The sequence below is a fragment of the Guyanagaster necrorhizus genome (genome assembly GCF_019112545.1).
Source record: "Guyanagaster necrorhizus MCA 3950 unplaced genomic scaffold BT62scaffold_1, whole genome shotgun sequence".
NCBI lineage: Eukaryota > Fungi > Basidiomycota > Agaricomycetes > Agaricales > Physalacriaceae > Guyanagaster > Guyanagaster necrorhizus.
Genome location: NW_025064880.1, coordinates 117283 through 137557, shown reverse-complemented (window position 1 = coordinate 137557; position 20275 = coordinate 117283). Strand labels below are relative to the sequence as shown.

At 48.9% G+C, this 20275-nt stretch overlaps 9 protein-coding genes across 9 annotated transcripts; 3 read left to right on the top strand and 6 right to left on the bottom strand.

Moving 5' to 3' along the window:
* Nucleotides 1–1530: 1530 nt before the first annotated feature.
* BT62DRAFT_925017 (uncharacterized protein) lies at nucleotides 1531–1965 on the bottom strand. Its single transcript, XM_043184697.1, has one exon. The coding sequence runs from the start codon at nucleotides 1848–1850 to the stop codon at nucleotides 1608–1610; it is 243 nt and encodes an 80-aa protein (XP_043045957.1). The 5' UTR covers nucleotides 1851–1965; the 3' UTR covers nucleotides 1531–1607.
* A 307-nt stretch (nucleotides 1966–2272) lies between these two features.
* On the top strand, nucleotides 2273–2720 carry BT62DRAFT_998490 (uncharacterized protein; the record flags this gene model as incomplete). Its single annotated transcript, XM_043190728.1, has 3 exons — nucleotides 2273–2372; nucleotides 2436–2569; nucleotides 2619–2720. The coding sequence occupies 3 exons, from the start codon at nucleotides 2273–2275 to the stop codon at nucleotides 2718–2720; spliced, it is 336 nt and encodes a 111-aa protein (XP_043045956.1).
* A 1829-nt stretch (nucleotides 2721–4549) lies between these two features.
* On the top strand, nucleotides 4550–5679 carry BT62DRAFT_1070223 (uncharacterized protein). The gene is made up of 6 exons (XM_043178632.1): nucleotides 4550–4823; nucleotides 4874–4925; nucleotides 4975–4992; nucleotides 5047–5119; nucleotides 5174–5310; nucleotides 5365–5679. The coding sequence occupies exons 1-6, from the start codon at nucleotides 4772–4774 to the stop codon at nucleotides 5567–5569; spliced, it is 537 nt and encodes a 178-aa protein (XP_043045955.1). The 5' UTR covers nucleotides 4550–4771; the 3' UTR covers nucleotides 5570–5679.
* BT62DRAFT_983521 (uncharacterized protein) lies at nucleotides 5590–12588 on the bottom strand. The gene is made up of 16 exons (XM_043189792.1): nucleotides 12204–12588; nucleotides 9978–12152; nucleotides 9274–9928; nucleotides 9108–9220; nucleotides 8952–9056; nucleotides 8729–8899; nucleotides 8410–8679; nucleotides 8281–8358; nucleotides 8114–8226; nucleotides 7993–8060; nucleotides 7619–7940; nucleotides 6895–7570; nucleotides 6715–6844; nucleotides 6509–6663; nucleotides 5918–6460; nucleotides 5590–5863 (listed from the first exon to the last, which is right to left on the bottom strand). Exons 1-16 carry the CDS (start codon nucleotides 12423–12425, stop codon nucleotides 5708–5710), a joined length of 5952 nt encoding a protein of 1983 aa, XP_043045954.1. The 5' UTR covers nucleotides 12426–12588; the 3' UTR covers nucleotides 5590–5707.
* A 36-nt stretch (nucleotides 12589–12624) lies between these two features.
* Nucleotides 12625–13853, bottom strand: BT62DRAFT_925012 (Swi3-domain-containing protein). The gene is made up of 3 exons (XM_043184696.1): nucleotides 13367–13853; nucleotides 13185–13307; nucleotides 12625–13134 (listed from the first exon to the last, which is right to left on the bottom strand). Exons 1-3 carry the CDS (start codon nucleotides 13841–13843, stop codon nucleotides 12655–12657), a joined length of 1080 nt encoding a protein of 359 aa, XP_043045953.1. The 5' UTR covers nucleotides 13844–13853; the 3' UTR covers nucleotides 12625–12654.
* A 206-nt stretch (nucleotides 13854–14059) lies between these two features.
* On the top strand, nucleotides 14060–15163 carry BT62DRAFT_958323 (DUF858-domain-containing protein; the record flags this gene model as incomplete). The annotated part of the gene is made up of 4 exons (XM_043188447.1): nucleotides 14060–14276; nucleotides 14327–14629; nucleotides 14741–14964; nucleotides 15016–15163. The coding sequence occupies exons 1-4, from the start codon at nucleotides 14178–14180 to the stop codon at nucleotides 15161–15163; spliced, it is 774 nt and encodes a 257-aa protein (XP_043045952.1). The 5' UTR covers nucleotides 14060–14177.
* Nucleotides 15164–15347: 184 nt separating this feature from the next.
* BT62DRAFT_880194 (ADK-domain-containing protein) lies at nucleotides 15348–16544 on the bottom strand (the record flags this gene model as incomplete). Its single annotated transcript, XM_043182616.1, has 5 exons — nucleotides 15348–15674; nucleotides 15730–15922; nucleotides 15975–16039; nucleotides 16091–16199; nucleotides 16252–16544. The coding sequence occupies 5 exons, from the start codon at nucleotides 16542–16544 to the stop codon at nucleotides 15348–15350; spliced, it is 987 nt and encodes a 328-aa protein (XP_043045951.1).
* On the bottom strand, nucleotides 16473–18423 carry BT62DRAFT_1889 (NAD(P)-binding protein). Its single transcript, XM_043179982.1, has 7 exons — nucleotides 18085–18423; nucleotides 17878–18013; nucleotides 17769–17823; nucleotides 17607–17719; nucleotides 17377–17556; nucleotides 17126–17329; nucleotides 16473–17073 (listed from the first exon to the last, which is right to left on the bottom strand). The coding sequence occupies exons 1-7, from the start codon at nucleotides 18163–18165 to the stop codon at nucleotides 16739–16741; spliced, it is 1104 nt and encodes a 367-aa protein (XP_043045950.1). The 5' UTR covers nucleotides 18166–18423; the 3' UTR covers nucleotides 16473–16738.
* A 122-nt stretch (nucleotides 18424–18545) lies between these two features.
* Nucleotides 18546–20183, bottom strand: BT62DRAFT_983519 (uncharacterized protein). The gene is made up of 7 exons (XM_043189791.1): nucleotides 20152–20183; nucleotides 19798–20100; nucleotides 19206–19744; nucleotides 19110–19155; nucleotides 19024–19057; nucleotides 18897–18964; nucleotides 18546–18845 (listed from the first exon to the last, which is right to left on the bottom strand). The coding sequence occupies exons 2-7, from the start codon at nucleotides 20032–20034 to the stop codon at nucleotides 18651–18653; spliced, it is 1119 nt and encodes a 372-aa protein (XP_043045949.1). The 5' UTR covers nucleotides 20035–20100; nucleotides 20152–20183; the 3' UTR covers nucleotides 18546–18650.
* Between the last annotated feature and the right edge of the window lie 92 nt (nucleotides 20184–20275).

Here is a 20275-nt window from a genome sequence, read left to right as displayed (position 1 = left end):
TAGTATCGGCCAAGGCATGATGGTATGTGTGCATCGTGGTATACATGTATAGAGATCATGAGCAATGTTCCTGATAACAAGATGTAGCGCACCGGTACCTGCTTCATTGAATTACGCCCGCCGTTAACCGGTAAACCAGCAGTTCACCTCGGCCTGATGCAGGCAACTTGAACTCTGAGGGAGCCTAACGCGCGCCGGTCCCGAGTCAGGTTTTGTCAGATAGAACGGTGAACCAACGGAGGCACCCATGTTATTGAAGAAACTACATCAGAGTATCCGAAGCATCTTTGTTGGACAAATGCAGAGGAAAGAAAAATTTGAACTGATTGGCTTGGGCGTCTATTTTCCACGAGGATGAAAACCGTTCCAGGAAAGAGTCTCAATTAGAGTCCAAGCATACTACGATATACATGCAACAAGCATCAGAGAAAGGTCAAAGATTCTTCAGACGATGGAGAAGATCCACAGAAGAAACATCAGTACATGATACTGATACTGGCGGACGATACGTGCCTAGTAAGAATTGGTGGTAAGACATGGCGTGCAAAAAGACCAGTATATCCAATCCTGACCAGTATAGTGACAGGTTCTTCGTTGCCTAGCTCCTCCTCTTGCATGTCCTCCCCCTCCTCCCCCTCCACTCCACCGTCAAACCACTCTACTGTTTCGTTGTATTCATCTTCGCCAATGTAGCCGTCATCGTCGTCAAGACCATAGTGAAAAGGGATGGCCTAAGGCCATCAGAGTAATTCCAACACCTTGCTATAAAATCTACTTACTCCGAGGGCCTGGGGAAGGATTACTGGTGTTGGAGGCATTGGTGGGTCGTCATTCCCTGTTTCAAACTGGAGAACATTGGTGAACTGAAGTAGGACGAACATAAACAATACCGTGCCCTGAATCGAGGAGGAGGTCGACGATACGGATGGTAGCGCGTAGCATACGAGAAACGGTAAGCCGGTAAGCGAAGAGTTGACGCAAAATTTTGGCGAAGAACTTCATCGTACGTAGGGATATGACGAGGTACATGACGAGGCACGACTTTCAGGATCGTTTTCTTGGAGCAGCACTGAGGCATTTCAAGGGCTGAATCGATGAAGCTTGAAGGGCGACGTTGACAACTGAAATGTCTGTTGAAGCTTATATATTGGATTTTTTCTAGCTTTCAGGGTAAATTTGACACGGCAACCGCAATTGGCTGACCCTATTCCTTCTTTGAACAGGCGTGATGCCGGAACACAGACAGTTGTGAGGGCAGTAATCGAGAATATTCTTTTCGATAAACTGTTCGACGGGACACGCAGGTAACCATTTCCAAGTAGAAGCCATTCCCAGCAATGAATAGAGCTGATCCAGTAGATTAGTCGAAACAATCGAATTTGTAGAGACGCGCCGGACTCGCAGGAGACCTACACCGCCGGCCAGCCGCGAGCCGAACAACCCAGGACGTCGGGTATACGTTGAGTTGGAGGCGCCCAGTCCCTTCCACCGTATCGTCGCTTGTGATATCGAACGAAAGCACTATTAGCGGCCCAACAGATGTTTCTCGTTCTTGCTCCCAGTCCACAGTGATATCCTCGCGCCAAACATACAAGCAGGTGAGAGTTTTACCTTTCAAACTCCTCTGTCCTTAGACATTGAAAAATCCCTCGTATCTTCCGTTCACTTCCTTCAGTATTTCGCCTTCTGTCGCCTAGGGCATTAACGCGGACGCGCGCCAGTGTGACGTGACCTAATGAGTCATTTCCCGTCACAGCAATAAAAGGTCGGAACCGTGTGTATGCCGCGTTATCCTGTATCAGTGATGTACTACCACCACTGAAATGAACAACGTCGTTCAGGTACCCCATACTGGAGTGAATTCTCAACAACAGAACTCGCCTTTAGCAAGATTCGTCAAGGCTAACGACTTGACCAAAAGTCAGTGCGCATGGACCGTAAACGACTGAACACCGCGGTACTCGTCTAGACCAAAGGATTATTACCCTTCAAGAATAAATGCAAGAATACAGCAACACACCTTCTAGCCGTACCCGTTTTCTCTGAGTATCCACCTTTGAGAGCATCTCCTCCTCATCCTCCATGATCCTGGGTCGATTATCCTGATATTTGTCTCTGTTGGTGACTGAAAGGTTCAAGAAGAGCAATCCCTTGGTCGTAAGGTCCTATTCGCCGAGTATCTTGTTGGTCGAATCGTAAGGTGGCATCTGAGCGCTATCCTCATCCACTGGCCCCGTCAATTATGCTTCTTGAGGCCTTGTCTGTGGTCAGGATGGCCCAGGAGCAGCGCCGAAGACTTGTATGCGCCCATTGCCCTCGAGAAGCACGATTAGCAAGACCAGGCCACGATAAAAACCGACCAGATCTGCCTTGTAAGTGAGAAAAATCCATTGTTATCGCTGTAGACTGAACGAAATATGTCTCCGCTGCGGCAGACAATGCAGGTGATGATGACGGTGTCGACGAAGGTGGTGGTGGTGGTGGTGGTGATCGCAGAAATAGGGTTACAAATCAGAACCTTCGGAACTGCCGATCGCAATTTCTTGCCGCAAACATTTTCTCATCGTCTGTCTATTCTTTCTAATAAATATTCTCCTTCTAATAGCTGCATTTCTCAGTCTTCCGGTGCGGTTTACATCATCGAAATCGACCATGTCGATTTTTTCAAACTGACACCGTGCAAAATGACTGTTCCCAATTTGTCGCGGTTTGAATTTTAGGTTCATCTGGGCCTGCTGTACTGCTTCTTCGTTGTCCGACGCTGCCAGATTCAATGCAGCCCTTGCAGGCTGCTGGGCCCAATTTTTCTGCCGAGCGGAGCAGGAACTTTCCTGTAGAACTCGTTCAATTTCTATTTGTGACTTCATTTCTAGTTTATCGCTGAATTGCGAATGCTCTAGCTCCTTTCACACGTTGAAATTCAACACCAAGTATGCACCGCACTCTTCTTCCGATTTCTGGTATTAATCCTTATTTTATCAGCGAAAGTTTTTAGCACTTTCCAGCTTAAATCTGGGTTCAAATTCTTCTATAGGAATCTCCGATTGGACTCGGACGTGCACCGTCCCGGAAGTCCTAAGTGGTATTCGAATTTGGCCCTTCTGTGCTAAAGGCAAAAGGGGCTCTATAAGATCATGGACCCGGTCCCTTGAAATCCGAATGTTACCTACTTTTCTCTGGTTTTACGTGCTGGCCGATCCTGCATGGCGCAAGCTCTTGTCTGATGCTCTGTGTCCTGGGCTGTGTGAAAACCTGCCGAAACCGCCCAAATCCTGTTGTCATTTGGAATCCATATTTCCCATGTCTCTCGATCCAAAAATACGCGTCTCGTCGACATTGCTCCCTAGTGAAACTTTGGACACTTCTTTGTGCTCAAGGACTTGCTTGCAAGCAATTTCCTTATCGTTTAACTTGTCATGGCTCTCCCCTTCGCCGCCATCACCAGATCTTCTTTTGTGTCTTTGGATGCGTTCCGACTGTGCTCCCGACCTTGTAGCTTTCAGGGTCTAAGATCTGAGGTCGCGACTCGTTGAATAGAGAGTATTGGCGTCGTTGTTCACCGCCGCTTGGCTGGTAAGAGGCGGCCTTATTTTTGCCACTCGCTCGTTATTGACCTGTACTATGGTACCACAATCCGAAATCTGACTGCTCACCTCTTGCTTGTCTATTACCTTAGTGCATAATTCCCGACGAATTAGAGAACGCCTCCCCTTTGCTTCACCTGACTGTTGCGTGCTTGTCCTTCTCAGCTGGCGCGGCTCTGATCACCCGGACGGCCAACCAACTTCTACCCTATATCAGAACTTGTTGTTTTAGATATCTCTTTCAGCCTTCATGCGTCTTCGTACAGGCGTCATCGTACACCCGCAACTAGTCTGTAATGGGGCGCCAAATCTATGCGTTGCCTGGCATCTCGGCCGCTCCCCTTGAATGCCTGTTGAGGCCCTCACATAGATATAGGTCCATTACCAGCACCTACATATTCATCACCTAGACAGTGTTAATACGGCCGAAAAATCCGTTATTCTATCCATGCACACACATACGACATCTGACTATATGGAATTCTCTGGTTTACCTCTGTAGCTCCTGGATGGCCGTTGCCGGCAACATTCTTTTCGTCCATTGGAACGTGTTCCGAATATGCTCCTAATATCATGACATTGAGATTGCTGAAATCCAGGCAACATCCACCGGCTTGTGAAACGAAGGACGCGACATTTTTCGTTGAGTGATGGTGTGTGGCCCGAAGCCGGAACGCCGGATACGGGTATGTTTCTTCCAGCGATGTACTGATAGATGAATAGATGAAAACACGTTCTAGACATATCTAATCCCTTATTGTTTCCTTGGGGTCCTTGAAAGAAGCGAAGGCTATAAGGTTTCGCTTGAACAGTCCAGCCGTACCCAGCAGATTGGTATTTGTAAGTCTATACAAGCCGTACGCGAACTTTATGTGCATATATATTGTATTGATTGCCCAACCGAATATCAACTTGAAGAAGCATCCTGACATGCACAAAAGTAACTTTCCGTCTCTATCAACTTCTCGGGCTCATCTTCGGGGGAAATTCCTGGCTGCCGCATGCCTGTAACGTCACTCTAGGACATCATGGGGCCATGTAACAAGATAGAAGATAGAAGCTAGACAAACACTCCTTTACGAGGACAGCAGGGACTGGAACAAGTGCACCGTGCGACAGATGGCCAGACATAGGGCGAGTTTGTGACCTGTGACGTGACTGAAAACATCTTTACTCCTCCTACCGTCATGCGGATTGAAAAGTGCTATTTCTGTTCGACTAGCGTATATCCAGGGCATGGCATGTCAGTTTTGCTACAATTCTGGCATACGCTAATTAGGTCTTCCCAGGCTCTGCATTTGTTCGAAATGACGCCAAGGTTTTCAGGTTCTGCACCTCAAAGTTCGTATGCAATCGTCCTGCTCGAATAAAAATCTCATTGCGCTTTTAGATGTCATAAGAACTTCAAGTACGTTGCCTATTTTGCCGGCTCTCTTCTTTGAATATTAACGCAATGTCACAGGATGAAGCGTAACCCACGCAAAGTACGGTGGACAAAGGCGTTTAGGAAAGCAGCGGGCAAGGAGATGACCATTGTGCGTACCCAGACGACTGTCGACATTGCAGAAAGCTCATTTGAATGGAAATAGGACTCCACGATCGACTTTGAGAAACGACGAAACGTACCAGTACGCTACGACAGAGAATTGATGAAGACCACAATTACTGCCATGAAGCGGGTCGGAGAAATCAAACAGCGCAGAGAGCGGGCGTTCTGGAAGAACAGGTGCGTGGGACACCCTCTACACAAGGCGCCGTTTGCTAACATCTGTTCCAACAGAATGGCTTTGAGCCGAGAAAAACTAAAGGCTCACCGCAAAAAGAGTATGGAAACAGCCAAGCAGCCATCTTCCACCCTGGTCGAGCCCATGGCTATCGAACCATCCGAATCGTCAAAGATACGGGAGAAAATCAAGGTCCCTTCAAAGAGCCGGAGTGCTCTCATCCAGGGCGAGGATCGGTCAATGACCATGGATATAGATTGATAGTCTTCTTATTCTCTTCTGCGTCTGCCATGTATTCCATGATTCACGTATACACTATTGATACACTATTGAAGTATTATTCTACCGTAAGGAGGTTCAATGCAAAATGCTATGAGGTAAAAGATCGTAAAGATAAAATCAGCGCTGTTTATACTTTGCCTGATTGTCGTGGCGAACATTAGGATCTAACGTGTTGTGAAGACCCAGTAGAGTCTTGCTAATAGCCTCACTGGCGCCTATCATCGGCTTCAAGACTGCGATTGGAACTGCTCTTATAACGGAACGAACGGGTCCCTGTATCTCTTGTCAGAAAACCCGCCAATTGGCGTTTTGAACGAAGAAACATACCTCGTTACCCGATCTCTCGTAGACCTCCATAGGAACAGCCAAAATGGTCTGCGCAGCCGAATTCAAGTTTCGATGCAGACTCCTGTACGCCGACTGCACTCCTTCCTTAATGTCAGCTGGCTGCTCAGCGTACTTGCTGATCATCTCCCCAGCTTCATCCCCATCACCATAACCATACTGAACAAATTCATCTCCTTGCAATGTCTCCGCCATAATAGGATTGTCGAACTGTCCTCCGAGAACTCCTTCGGCCTGCTCCAGTATGACTTGAGTTCCGGTGGCCAAACGGGCACCAAGCTTAATGGCTTCAATAGCTGTCGACTTGACAAACGCTGTAGCACCCTTTTGTACTCCTCGGACGATCCTTCCATCCTTTCTGTACTGTGCAATGGGTAAGAGCACCAGATCTGCAATGCCTGATCCAACGTTAACTACGGAACGTATCGGAGCGACGCCGGAAATGACATCAACCAACTGCGTAGCTTTGACGTCTGGTGTCCATAAGTCGTTCAAGAGGTCGAAAAGACGTGGCCAACCAGAAATCTGCATATATTGTCAGCGAGTAGCAAAGGTATATAACTGCTAACTCACCCCTGCTAAAGTTATATGTCGAAGCGTCATCTCAGAACCATCGAAGTGAAAGAAGTTCATCAACTCTATTGTCCTACCCTCCTTCAGCGCCCTATAATCAACGCGCCGGGGTTTGTAATCCATCTTGACGTCGATAGGAAATACCTCGGCCAGTTCTAGTAAGATGGTATCAAGAAGCATATTTTCTGCATAAACAGGAAGCTTACGGAAAAAAATGTCATCATCTAAATCCTGGGGTGTGGATGGCAGTGCATGAGGATCCTTGAAACTAAAGAAGCTCTTTAGGAAGTCAAGTGCGTCTTGATCCACATGCAGCCTTAGGGGCAAGATCTTTGCCTAGTGAAGTGATGAGATGACCATCAAGCTAAGTTCGAAATGAGAATTACCTTCAGTCTCGCTTCTTCTGAAGAATGCCCATGCACAGGATGTATCATGCGAAGTTCAACACGAGCCATATTTGAATCCGTTTCCCGTACGTTACCACGTGAATCGGATCGCATACTCGTCAAAAATTTATTCCAGGTCGACGTCTTCATATGATCAAGAATCTCAAAATCTCGTACAGTAGAAAAGATCCTCGACACCGTCGGTTCTTCTGGCTTATACTGGTCAACGTTGAGCTTCATGTCAGCTAACCGAAACTCGATACTAGGTCCCTTGGCACGAGTAAGTCGTTTACCATGGACTCGAGGGACCTTTGTCTGAGCTTTGTTGGCTGCCGACGGTTTGAGGGACTGCCATGAGCTTTGGCTAGCCGTCTCATAGTCGTCCTTGAGTTCTTCATCAATCGCAGCAATCAGAGCACCGGGTTCTAGCTCATCAGCGTCCTGGTCCAATCCTATGTAGACGGAATTGAAGAGTAAAGCACTGGTCTCGTCTTCCAGGCTTGTGTCCTGTGTCTGCCCGCTGGCGACAAGCTGTCTGATCTTCGCCAAACGTTTCCGCATCTCCTTCACTCCCTCTTCAATAGTTCGTCTGGTCTTGGCCCAGTCGTATCCGGCATAGAGGAAGACATTGATGTCCGCGTCGTTCAACTGAACGTGCATGACTCTTTCTCCAAATCTGGCATGGTTGTTGAGAATCGTCAACACCGGGAAGGAAGATACTTACTCCATATGACCATCTATAGGTTCAGGCTGCAAAGTGTCGAAATAGTGTTCAACCGGATGAATGCCTTCCGGACGGAGCATCTTGATGGTCTCACCGCCCACTTTTGATACAATCCCAACCCGCTGGTCATCAGGTGTCTGCGTCTCATCGGTACCCTCATCGTCAAAGTCCTCAAGGTCGTCATCCCGCAGCTCACGCAAACCTGCAGCTGCGCTGAATGATTCATCCAAGTAGTCAAGATTCGTCGGAAGGTCGTCATAAATCATGTCTGGAGCCGGTCCTACATCAGGAACGCGCTTGAACGCAAGATCGTCGATGGAAGCTATGAGACTTGTTCATGAGAGTGGAGAAGTAAATTGAGGACAGGCACTTACACATAAGATTTTGGCGACTTGATGGTTGCTCGGAGATCATAGTCGGCCTTCGTTTCAGCTTAATTTCTCTGGGTGCAGAGAATGTAAAGTGGAGGAAAGAAGATTTACATAAGTCACTTACTGCTGTTCTGTCGGAGCCTTGAAAGTAGATACAAGATCACCGACAAAAGCAATCAGCTCTCCCAAAGTATCAGCACAAAGATGCAAGCGAAGTCCAACATGATCCACGGTTACCTGAGATGCAGACGTAGATGAGCAGATACACACAGACGATCAATACCAACACACTTTGATTCCTGACCCCTGTGTCGCAGTAAAATGCACGTCAAGAGAAGCAACCTCCGCAAGCAAAGCATAACCAATTTTCTACAAGACGTCCATCAGCCAAAGACATTCTTATAGGACCATAGGACGAACCCTCCAGTAGGAGACACCATTGCGAGAACTCGAAGTAAAGTTAGGCTCAGTGATGTCAGAGGTGTCGTTGACGGCGAGTAATGCAAAGGCCGGAACACTCAAACGAAATGAGACGTCAGACGATGATCCAACAAGGTTTGTCCCAAATTCTAAATCGCCAATATGCACAACGACAGAACCTGGGTGTTTTGGCGCCACAGCATTGATCGACCCATCAGAAATTCGAATCAAAATACGGGTCCGCTCGCTTGGAATTACAGATTCAAAGGCCTGGAATCTCATAAGCAAATGTATAGATAGGGAGAATTTTGTCACTGACACCAGGAGGAGCTTTAATGAATTCAGCAATATCAGAAGTCCAACCAATATCGGGATAGAACCTGAAAGTGAATCCCCATAATGAAATTTTTATGCGGGATTCCTTCGCTGTTGTCTCCGGTATAACAAGGGAAGTAAACTGAAGGCGAAGCAGACATTGAGAGGTCGCAGTCTGATAAGAGGCGAGTCAGACTTGAAAGAGATCGCAGAGAGATGAAACTGACCAGACTCCGAGGAGCAGTCAATGATAGATATGTTTCGAAAGCATTCGAAGTATCAGCATTCTTCAAAGTCAAATCCATGACTCCCACTGTGACGACGGTTTCATCCTTGGAGAATATTAGGCTAAATGAAATTGATATCGGAATACATGTTCTCGCCTTTCCATCGGGCCTCATTTCGACCAGGATATCGACGTCAGACGCGTACAAGTCTAACGGCCGAACAGACACCAAATCCTCAGACTTCCGAGGAAGAGCTATTCGAACAAATGCTGGAAAAAAATGTAAACCTGACGTTTCCCTACTCATCACAGATTATCTTTACCTTCAGAAATCGTGATCTTCACCGCCGTTTCACTCTGTTTCGGTTTACTGGCCCTGGTGGTTGTTTCGCTACCGCTCCCACTCCTTGATTGGGTGAAAAATCTACTGCCGATGATACTTGACTTGTCACTATCGCCACCACTAGGTGCAGTTCCGAACGCCCCTTCTAACAACTGAGTGACATCATCTGCCCAATATTGCAAGCCGTCGAGTGCAGGTTTAGACATATTAACACAGACCGATGGGATGGAAATGGTCAAAGCTAGTGTAGATGTGCGTGATGACTTCGTCACGACAGCATAGGGTAGTAGAGATATGCTAGCTTCTTCATGATCATCGGAAGAAGTCAGGGGCCCAATAGATAGGAGCGCTGCGGCCTTCCCGATTGTCATCGTTGAAGAAGATATGACGATACGCCCGATCTTAAGAGCGGCAAGTACATCGCCATCAGTTGCCAGAGAAGTTGCGTCAGCAAACCTGGTGCTGGGTGGTTTCCTCGAAAGTCCATTTGCGACACGAATGTCATGCAAATCGAGAATAAGCGAACCAGAGCGAGGCGATATTCCGGTAGGAAGTGGACACCGTACTTGCAAACGAATTAGAGGCACCTCGACAACGATGTTCAGTGAAGCTCCCTGTTGTTTCCGCGGCCGACGCTTGATTATCAATGAGACTGTGCAAAACGTTTCTATGAAAAAAGCAAACCTTTCGCGCTGAGCGCTTCTGTTCAGTCCTTGGTAGCTTCTGAGCTTGATAGTCAAAATCAAGATCAAGATCTTTCAAAACTAGTTGCTCAAGCCTTCGCCTTTCCCGCTCCGCCTCCTTTTCTTTGAACCTCAGAATTCCATGACGAGGCGTAGCGGGTGGTGTATCACCTTCAGCGTCGCCAACGTCCTCGTCCTCGCTGTCATTATCGAAATGATCCTCCTCATCCAGTGTCAAAGAAGTATGAGCCGCAGTGAGTTCATCCAGGAACTCCATCACACTGCACGTTGCAAGGATTTGTCGGAGATCCACAAATACATGCAATGGGAGGATTTTTACCTCAACATCTGTTTGATGGACCTTCCTGTTCTTCTCACGTTCAGACGATGAGGGGCTCTGAGACACGAACACTACGACTGCAGGATGGCTGCTGGGATCGGACCTCTTCTCGGGTCTATGTCTGTGTTTAGTCCTCCACTGTGATAATCTCATTCCATTTAGATGATGCCTATCGTCAGTCCAATCCAAAATATCGAAAGAGGGTAAATCCGGACATTCGCCACACTTCGAGATAGGGTCCGGGTGCTGATGTGGTCTGAGATATGATTCTGGAAGATGGAAATCAGTGATCAAAATGGGCGTGGCGTAAGCATCCTGGGATAAAGGCTCGCTGGGTTGAAATGCGAATGCAGATAGTTCATCCAGGGACAGTGAAAGGGTCGATGACGTGGTAGAAGCACCATTCTTGCCCTTTAACGAGCGGGATCTCGCACCCTCCATCGAGCCTAAAGATATTTCCGCGGAAGAAGAAATACCCTCAACGTGAAATCTTACATAGCTTTGGGGTAGTCTGGGTGGAATTAAGGGCCTTTCAAAGAAGCCTGTTATCCCATTTGTCGCTAGTGCCGCATCGGGGTTGGTCGATGGGAGGAAAAGGATGACCAAACTTCTAAGATTCAAAGCCACTTCCAAGCCCATCATTAATAGCGGTGGAGACGGTGAAATCTCAACTGCTGAAGGGGCTGAAGGGTGTTGGTGTGATGACCAACCATTTGCGATGTCCATAATACTCCGTACATGCCAGGCACGGAACGAACAAGCGATGATCCCTGCCGTAACAGAAAACTTGAAGTTTTCATTTGACGCAGTATCCTCGCGCGGGTGAGAATGACCTGGAGTAGTCAATCGCAGTGAGATTGGATCAGATCCAAATGAGAGAATGATGTCTTCATCCTGCTCTGCTGGATCATTGTCTTTCGCTGGCCTGAAGTCGGGCTGGTCCGGAGATTCACCAAGGTCGGGGGCAGGAGCCTGGATATCGGCTGTGTGATCCAATTGTGTCGAAACTGCACTCTGGTACATGCTACTAGTCACCGAACTTGCTGGAGAGGCAGTTCGAGGCGGTAGAAAGGCGAGGGATTGAGTCATGGCAAGTTGCGTGTCTTCGTCCAGTGACGAAGAAGATGAGGTTGGGGACGGACATCGAGGTGTACTAGATGATGACTGAAGCGTACTAGTAGGGGAAGACACTGGTCGGATAGATGTGGAAGACAAGGACATATCGAATGCTGGCCGAAGATTACGTGCGGAAACTGTGATACCATTGATGGATACGGACCGCACCTTCCCATCCTCCTCATCGTCCGACCTGTCTTCTGTACGATAGCGTATGTCTGAGATAGATAAAGTGAGACTCGTGCGACCTGGCAGTATGAGGGTTATCTTGGTATTTGCTGCATCGAATTCGAACCTCGCAAGGAGGCGTTCGATTAATACTGCAAACATGGAGACACCTGCTGGATCGATATCTGGCAAAGCATCCTCATATTCTGGGGATGTTATGAAAGGATCGAGACCACCAGGGACACTGGGATCGTCGGTGGCGGAGAGTTCGGAGTGAAATGATTCACGCAACTTGAACTCTTCCCTAGGGGTCAATTCATCGTGAATGAAGGTTTCCGCCACTGAAGCTACCGAAGCAACCGAGTCGGCGAGGTTGGTGGTATTTGATGTATGTTTAGACGAGGGCAAGAGAACGAATGTTAGATGAAGGGAGTTGAGAGAGAAGCCGACTGCAGAAGTCAAAGGATTCGGCCAGGGAATCCTAGCAATGACGGAACCTATGCGACCATCACGCAACTCGATCGGCAGACCATTCAAGAGCTCGTTGACAGCCTAGACAATGCGTCAAGCTTTTGCAACCGTCGATACTATAATGTCACGTACTTGATTACTCAACTCCAAGTCAGCAACCTGAACATATCCTGATCCAATCTGAGAATCTACTTGATGCACATCCAATTGACCGGGATTGAGGAAGTGTCCAAGAGTCTTTTTGAGCAGAAAGGATAGGAATCGACTCTGGATACTCGTTGGGAGGGAAATGTTGATTGCTGGAAGCTCCGGGAGCCAGGATGTGAACCAAGACATTGCAGGGGTAAAGGACATTGCAGGGTCGGAGCTGGTGGACGTTACAGGGCTGCACGAGATAGCACTGGCATGGGCCGTTGTCGATACCCTCGGACGCACACGTTGTCGGTGTACGAGCTAGGATGCAACGTGGATGAGGTTATTTGCAGTGCAATACAGCAATTGCAAGGATACTGGATCAGGGGAGGCTGCACCAATTTGGATAGAGGCCGAGCGATCACGTGCAATCAATTAGGAAATACACAAGTTACTCGGCATACATATCATTCAAGGGGACAAGCAAAGGCTCTGCTACAGATTCCCTTTGCTTTGCTACATCTCCCATTTCAATGTCCTCTTTTATATGTCCTTCAGACGACAGAAACACGGAACTCTCAGCCTCCATGTCGTCCATAGCTTCCCATCCCTCATCGTCAAAATCAGGTACTGAGCTTGGCCCACTGTCTCCAAATTCGTGCCACAACTCCTCGTCCTCGTCCATTGCCAATATGCTTGTGGCTTCTCCTCTACGTTCATCTGCATCCATCTGCGCTTCACGTATGAGCGAGTCCTCTTCATCGGGGCCTGACGATACCCCAGGTGAAGACGGTGGCCGAGTGGGAGGAGCAGGTGACGATGAAGCGTAGTTTGCGACTTCTGATTCATTGCCATTGTCAAGCGTGTCTTCGTCCTCAGCGGTGGGTTTGTTCACACCCATGACCTCGTCACGCCAGCTGGTCATGTGAGACTGGAGAAAAGATTACTTCCAAGCCCATTGTTATAAAGAGCGCGACGGACATGCATGACTTTGGAATGACAGAGCTTCTCTATCTTTTCTACCGTATCCTTGAACTGAGTCTTGGGGAACATCCGCTGTGTCCAGTACTGATACCGTTGTAGCAACCGATTAAGATCCATTTCCTATAATATCCACAGTAATTCAACGAAATGAACCAGAGAAAATGTAACAAAGACGGCACCTCGTGTCCCTTTCCCTTAATCTTGAAATCCTTCGTGTCCTTGATCAGCTGCGGAAATCCAGATGGACCCACCAACAAGGCTTCATTCAGCTTTGCAACCTTGTTCTTTTCCTTCATCTGCTGCTTGTCATCTTTGCCCTTTTCTTTCCCCTGATCGCCCAAATCGCGAGACGGTGAACTGCTAGGCAGCACCTCGTGCGGCGTCATCGGTGTTCGTGGCACGGGGTTGTTCTTGTACTTTTCTGCAATCTTCCGCCTCTCCTCTTCGACGTCAAAGCTCTTTTCCTCTGATAGTTTGAAAAGGTCGGCGTCGTTGAATATCTTGTTGACCTCGTCGGCATCACCATACATGTCAGGAACGAGGGGAGATTTACTGGGAGAACCATCTTCGCTGCCTTGATAGAAGAGCGGGGCGGCACTCCGAGGCGGCGTCGTCGGGATGAGTTCGTCGACGGGATTGTCGAAGAGGTCCGCCATTAAGACGCGTTCATTACGTAACGTGGTGTCCAGCTGGCTGGAGACAAATAACCCCTGTCTTGCCTTAAATCTTGCAGATTCCTCTAGTATTCCTCATTCGCCTATGTAATCTACCTCCTCGACCTTCTTGCCAGGGGGGTGACCGTATCATATGAATATGAACCTGCTGCTGGACGAAAAGATTGAGGAACAAGGTCTCTTTCATTATTTAATTAGCTTCATTCGTCCAAGCTCTCATGATAACGAGATCCAACACCCTTGTAATTTTTTTCTTATTTTTTTGGTCTCTTCGGAGCCCGGTCCGGCGTGAACACCTTTAGCACGTACGGTCATTATGGCTTCTTCCCCGCAGCCTGACCTGACTGACGGAATCGAATACTGGTCATCCCAGCCAGCAAGCCTTGATGGTGTCCTGGGAGGATTTGGGACTGGCGTATGTCGTAGCCATCCCTTGAGAGCATCATCTGATTTCTTCCTTCCCAGGCTCTACCACGCGTCGATGCCTTGGGATCACGCTTATTCCTTCTTCACCTATTCCCAGAGCTATCTACGGTTGACTCTGCTTTCAAACCGACAAGTAAAGCACATTTATCCCGCCGAATACGTGCGCTGGATGTGGGGGCAGGTATCGGCAGAGTCACCGCCGATGTTCTGCTCTTCCTCGTCTCCGATGTCTTGTTACTCGAACCGGTGACTCCTTTTATCCAGGAAGCACTTGGGCGGGCGAGACACGCAGCCAATACACCTCAGAAAAATTGGCGCGGGCTAGCAGACAAAAATACAAGCGTTACATTCGTTCAAGGCACTTTGCAGGACTTTGACCCAGCTCATCCGCTTGCTAATCCACCGGCAAAATTTTTGCAACGGCTTGGTTACTTCCCTGAGACGCCGCTTGAGGATGTTGATAGCGGATTTGACGTGATATGGTGTCAGTGGTGTCTGGGTCATCTAAACGATGCACAACTTGTTGAATTCTTCAGACGAAGCCATGTGGCCCTAAGAGAAAAGGACAGGGGCAGGAGCTTCATTGTGGTGAAGGAAAATGTGTGCTCTGATGACGCAGATGGCCGTCCCAAGTCTTCGTTTGATGATCAGGACTCGTCCTTGACGAGGTCAGACTTGTCTAGTCTTTCTTGGCAGCAGACTGACCGTCCGAACGACAGATCTGATAGCGCATGGAAAGCCGCATTTATGCAAGCGGGCCTGAGGCTGGTGAGAGAACAGGTCCAAGAGGGATTACCTGAAGGACTGTATACCGTAAAAATGTTGGTTGTTCCTTCTTTCGCCTCCGAAACATTCATGCTCATTAGATTTTCTTAGGTATGCTCTCCGATAAAAGCGTAATGATTCTTCGGAGCCGCGAAGCTGTTTGATGTAGAAGAAGCAGTGTATAAAAGGATATATCGTCACATTAAAAAATACAGGCAAATGAAAAGGGGAAAGCCCAAGCATCGCGGGAGTAGTAAATACAGTAACTCAGCATCCTATAAAAGCCAAAAAAAAACTACTCCATCCGACTCCCTGCGACTGGACGTCCGTCAACTAACATAGCATCGGTGAGACTATGCCTCCGCTTCACCTCCGCCCTCTCGCTGATATTCGGAAAGGCCGTTTTAAGTACTGAATCTAGCTGAGGCCAGATTTCATCAGACGTCTTCCCCGAGAGCGTCTTGAGCACGAGCTGATGCAGCGGCATCATTGGGAATGAGAGCTGGTGCGGGTGCTGATGCGAATTTCGCGCAGGTTCGGAGTTAGTCGCATTTGTAGTATAATACGATAAGAGGGGGGAAGTAGTGGAGTAGAAACTGTCTAGCCGCCTTGCGAAGATTTCCTGGGAACAAAGGATCAGGAAAGTGATTGAGAAGGAATGGAAACGGGACGCGAACGGGATTGTCATCTGGTCTTTTGGTCAGGGGTTCCCCTGTTTCGTCATCAAAGCCATCGACCGTGGGTCGGTTGTATGATGTGTTATAGACGCGTCCGGACGGCAGATGCACCCAGCGGTCGGAAATGCGGCTGAGAATGACCTGGTCAGGGACATCGAGGTTCACGACGAGGCTCAAGGGCGTTCCTTGTTTTCTGTTCGCGGTTAGATTTAGGGTAATGATAATGCAGCAGACGAGAAGCATACTTGAGATGGGCATCTAGAAGTTCACCCTGGCCCAGTGTTCGTGGGAAGCCGTCCAATATCCAGTGCTGCCCAAGTCGTTAACAATGAGGACGACAAGCACGAGGCAGGACAGTTACCCTGTTGTGCAGAAGATCCAGCTTGCTAGTGACGACCCTGAGCATGACTTCGTCGGGAAGTAGCCCACCCTGCGCAACAATGCCCTCTGCCTGTCGGCCGACCTCAGTTCTGTGGTGCAATGAGCAAAGCACCGGCGATGACGGCGAGGAAAAAGACGTACCTCTCCTGAATATGCTGCCTCAACAGATCTCCCGCCGAGATAGACAATATGTCGTACTTCTTCACCAGCCGCGCCGAGAGGGTGCCTTTCCCAGCTCCCGGTTTGCCAAACATGAGCATCCGGAGCATCTTTCCATTACGCCTAAGGTCCCGTTCACGGTTCTCTTGAGCAGCGGCACGAAGGGTGTTGAGGAAGAACGGCAGTGCCTTCCGAGTCGGGACCGTCGACGAGAGGAGTCTCTTGGTCACTGTCACCGTCGCTGAACGCGGTCTCGCGACTGGGAAGGACAACATGAAGACTGGAGCGGGGTAGGCGGGGAAAGAAATTGGGACAAGTAGTGTTGGTAATAAATAAATAACAGACGGTAAAGTTTGGGGCAGCCCCTGAGTCAGCTAGCTTACGGGGAGGCCTAGGCCAGGTGATCGAGTCAAGTCCGAATGTTGCTGTACAGCCAAATAAGAGTTAGATGTAATTGGCAGAAATTTATTCAGTGTGCTCCATTCAATGATCCGTCGCTAGGTGTAGCCATCCATCCTATCATTTCTCGCATCTCCCTTACCCCAACTGCCCCACTAACTGCATCATTCTCCAGCGCCACACAGACTGCCTCGGCAACATGGTCGACATGGATGGGTGGAATGGTGAGAGCATTCGACATGCTGTTCGTCACTTCTGGTACTGCCAATGCAGACCCTATCGAACGAAGTACACTTGAGGGCGTCGGGATCCCGCGAGGAACCTTGGAATGCATGACAGCGGAAAACTCAAGGAGCGCCGCAAATGGTGTGCTTAGGGGGCGAAAGTGCGCATGATAGACGAGACCTATATAAAAGGGAGGACGTTGGTGGTAACACCTACAAAAAGTGGCACGTACTGGGTCGAATGTAGACACCACGGAATTGGCCAGGTTTCTGAGACACAAGGCTGTCGATTCCTGCTTCTGCTTCGCGTTTGGTTTCAATGTATCGGGCGGGAATAATGGGTCGAAAAATATCCTCTGCTGATATGTATACGAACGGACGACGTGAGAGGCCCTCTGCTGGCCCGGAATTCACAAAAGCTTCACAAACTCGGAGCGCTAGCAGGAAATGAGAAGCGAAGCGAAGCATACTGGAGCGTACTAACCAGCATCACGGTTGAGGCTCTCGTACCCGCTAGTCGTCTTCTTCTCCAAGGGGTTCTGCGAGCCAATCAAACTCCCCACTAGGCCGGAAAGGCTCCCTTCGTTTACCGCGGTCTTGTATTTGCCGTCGTCAAGGAGCGTCCCAAGCGTATGCACTACCCCGTTGGCGTCCTGCAGAGCACCTGCAAACGTTGACGGGTCATGGGCCGTGCCCTGCAACCACATCACCTACACTCGCATGCGGTCAAGGTGTCGTCTTCGTGAGAAAACGAAAGAGAGCGACTTTCTTTTTCTGTCCATGTTGGGCTGTGGCCCTTGGGCGTACGGTATGGGCGCCCAGACGAGCTACAGGTGTGTGTCAAGTTGAGCCTGAGCGCGATTACGGATAACGAACCTCACAGACGTGACCTGCATGCCCTTTGCCAACGCGGCGCGACAGACTGCAGAGCCTATCAATGCAAAGTCTCATTAGTGGCATTTTTTGATGCAGCTTGTTCGCCTACCGATGAAGCCGTTCCCTCCGACGACGAGGATTTTTTTCAGGGCGACACCGCTCATCGAGGATGACAAGATCGGCAAATGCCGGTTTGGGAAATGGGCGTTCATTTGTCCTGCCCAGTCCCGGGTCTGGAGGAGAATCTGTCAGCAAAATATAATAGCAATAATTAATAATTTGAATAAATGCACTTTGAAACACGGTTCCAACTCACCGTCGTGCACACCGACGCATCCACGGTCCCACGCCTTCCGATGTCCGTCCCACTAACTTGCAAGTTACGTCGATCACACATCAAAGGCAAGATCCGTCAACAGATTCTATTACCCAGCGCAGTATGATCGACATTACAAGCGTAAATAGGTACCAGCAGGAACACAGTTCCCAACCCCACCCTCGAGTCCCGCCAAGATGTTTACAAAAGAAATCAAGTAAAAATTATTCTTGTCTGTGGTGGTTGCAATACGACGAGCAAATGATGGGATAATGTAAACCCAAATAAAAACGAGAACATGAAAGTGCAACATAGAAACATCAATAATAAATTCGACACTGACGAATAAGAATGATAATATCAATGCCAGGAGCAAAACCACCGTAGTAGTCAGTGTTCCTGACACTTGTCGTGAAACCCCGTATCAATCGTATATGGTAAATGAAAAGCCTTAGGCCCGCGCCCTTCACTCATAAGAGTGAAAGACGTTAAGAAGAGAAAGGTCCTGGCTGACCTCTGGGTATATATGTATGAACAAGGCCAAGCGATTGACGAGAGGCACGGTCTTAAACCGCGGGGAGCGTGAACGTGACTGGAAAGGGCATGAGAGATTCATGCAACCAAGACAAATGGGAGAGCTCACCAGGGAAAGTACCATCAGACTCGTCAGCAAGAGCGTCAAAGGTACCAGTAGAACAATCAATAGAAGCTCCTCCATCATAACAACCTGGGCACGTATCCGCAATGACAGCGTCGACGGTCTGTAAAGGTGTTGTTGGCCTACAGACATCCATTAAATGATTATGACAAACCTTTCCATTGGCAGTGTTGGTAAGGGTGATCGTCTTACCACACAGAGCCGAGTTCATGACAATGGCAGCTGGTCATAGTGGAAGATTCTGGTCAGCAGGGAATCCATCGTACAAATGTGTAACTTACAAACAGCCACGATCTTGTCGGAATCAGCATGAACCTAAGATACCAGTGTCTGAGTAACATCTTGGGTAAAGTCGAAAAAAACTTACTTGGCCACACGAACCGGCGACACCATACTGATAATAGAAGGTGCCTCTGTAAAGCAAATTTAAAGGAAGAAGCTGATTATATACAAGAACACTCACACGCCCCCCGAGTAGAAAGTTCCGCCGGAACTAGACGAAGACGACGAGCTGTCTGAAGACGCATTGGAAGTGCCCGTCGATGCGGCAGTGGAGGAAGAGGAAGTTGACGTTTCTTGGGTCTGGGTGTTCTTTTGGGCCTGCTCCTGCGTCGAGGAGGTGGTGGGATCCGGGGTCCATGTGCTCTGGCTCTCTTCACTTGACGACGTCGTCGCGGCAGTCCAAGTATTCGTGTCCTGAGTCCAGGTGTTATCCTGGGTTACAGGCATGCTAGAACTGCTGCTAACGCTAGAGCTGGAGCTGGAGCTGGAGCTGGCAGCCGGGGTCCATGTACTGGTAGCCTGAGGCAACTCCGAGGAGAATGAAGAAGTAGTGGCGGGTACGTAAGTGGCAGAGGAAGAAGCTTCGTCATCACAGTCGTCATATTCACTGTCATCATCTGAAGTATCTGTCGAGGTGGCCTCTACGGCGCTGGCGGACGAAGAAGCAGACACTGAAACAGAGCAGTACGAGGGACGATTAGCAGCAACGGTCTCATTAGCCTTTGGAATGAGCAGATTAGCTCTGATGTGATTACGAGGAAGACACGACGTACCAACAGGGGATGACAGCAGTCATCGAAGAACTGGGTGTCGTGCTGGTTCTGACAACCAATGGCGAGATACCGTGCGTGATAAACATCATAGGGCTCGAGGTAGCCCTCGGCATAGCCGGCAGGCTTTGTCGAACGAACTACACGGTGCAGACCATGAAGGCTGCTACGAGGAAAGTGGGGCGTGGCCTGGACAGCGGCAATGGCGACAAGAGCAACGGTGGCGAGGGAAGCGAACATTCTGGGCGGCAAGTAAGGAATGAGAGGTCAGAGAATGTATGCGACGACAATAAAGTCGTGGAATAACTGCCGTCGATTATTAGTACGGTTTAGGAAGAGCGATGGCGAAAGACGTACAAGGGTACCGTAGGGAAGGTCGGGCAGAAGGAGGGTGATGCAAAGGCGCAAATTTTCAACTACCTTGTGCTTCAGTTTATATACTTGGCTTCGATCATGCCGAGATCGGCCGTGGACCCACGCG

Excerpts from the sequence above, each read along its gene's own strand:
- BT62DRAFT_1889 (XM_043179982.1), bottom strand. The coding sequence starts at position 18,165 with ATGTGTGATCGACGTAACTTGCAAGTTAGTGGGACGGACATCGGAAGG. Across the intron at positions 18,014-18,084 it reads ATGCGTCGGTGTGCACGACG|ATTCTCCTCCAGACCCGGGA; the intron begins GTGAGTTGGAAC and ends TTTTGCTGACAG. Across the intron at positions 17,074-17,125 it reads TGGTGTCTACATTCGACCCA|GTCTCGTCTATCATGCGCAC; the intron begins GTACGTGCCACT and ends CCTTTTATATAG.
- BT62DRAFT_925012 (XM_043184696.1), bottom strand. The coding sequence starts at position 13,843 with ATGGCGGACCTCTTCGACAATCCCGTCGACGAACTCATCCCGACGACG. Across the intron at positions 13,308-13,366 it reads TTAAGGGAAAGGGACACGAG|GAAATGGATCTTAATCGGTT; the intron begins GTGCCGTCTTTG and ends TGGATATTATAG. Across the intron at positions 13,135-13,184 it reads GTCATTCCAAAGTCATGCAT|TCTCACATGACCAGCTGGCG; the intron begins GTCCGTCGCGCT and ends TCTTTTCTCCAG.
- BT62DRAFT_1070223 (XM_043178632.1), top strand. The coding sequence starts at position 4,772 with ATGCGGATTGAAAAGTGCTATTTCTGTTCGACTAGCGTATATCCAGGG. Across the intron at positions 5,120-5,173 it reads CGGGCAAGGAGATGACCATT|GACTCCACGATCGACTTTGA; the intron begins GTGCGTACCCAG and ends GAATGGAAATAG. Across the intron at positions 5,311-5,364 it reads CGGGCGTTCTGGAAGAACAG|AATGGCTTTGAGCCGAGAAA; the intron begins GTGCGTGGGACA and ends CTGTTCCAACAG.
- BT62DRAFT_983519 (XM_043189791.1), bottom strand. The coding sequence starts at position 20,034 with ATGTTCGCTTCCCTCGCCACCGTTGCTCTTGTCGCCATTGCCGCTGTC. Across the intron at positions 19,745-19,797 it reads ACTGCTGTCATCCCCTGTTG|GCTAATGAGACCGTTGCTGC; the intron begins GTACGTCGTGTC and ends CTCATTCCAAAG. Across the intron at positions 19,156-19,205 it reads ACTTTCTACTCGGGGGGCGT|AGGCACCTTCTATTATCAGT; the intron begins GTGAGTGTTCTT and ends TTTGCTTTACAG.
- BT62DRAFT_925017 (XM_043184697.1), bottom strand. The coding sequence starts at position 1,850 with ATGGGGTACCTGAACGACGTTGTTCATTTCAGTGGTGGTAGTACATCA.
- BT62DRAFT_983521 (XM_043189792.1), bottom strand. The coding sequence starts at position 12,425 with ATGTCCTTTACCCCTGCAATGTCTTGGTTCACATCCTGGCTCCCGGAG. Across the intron at positions 12,153-12,203 it reads ACTTGGAGTTGAGTAATCAA|GCTGTCAACGAGCTCTTGAA; the intron begins GTACGTGACATT and ends CGCATTGTCTAG. Across the intron at positions 6,845-6,894 it reads CAGAAGAAGCGAGACTGAAG|GCAAAGATCTTGCCCCTAAG; the intron begins GTAATTCTCATT and ends TCACTTCACTAG.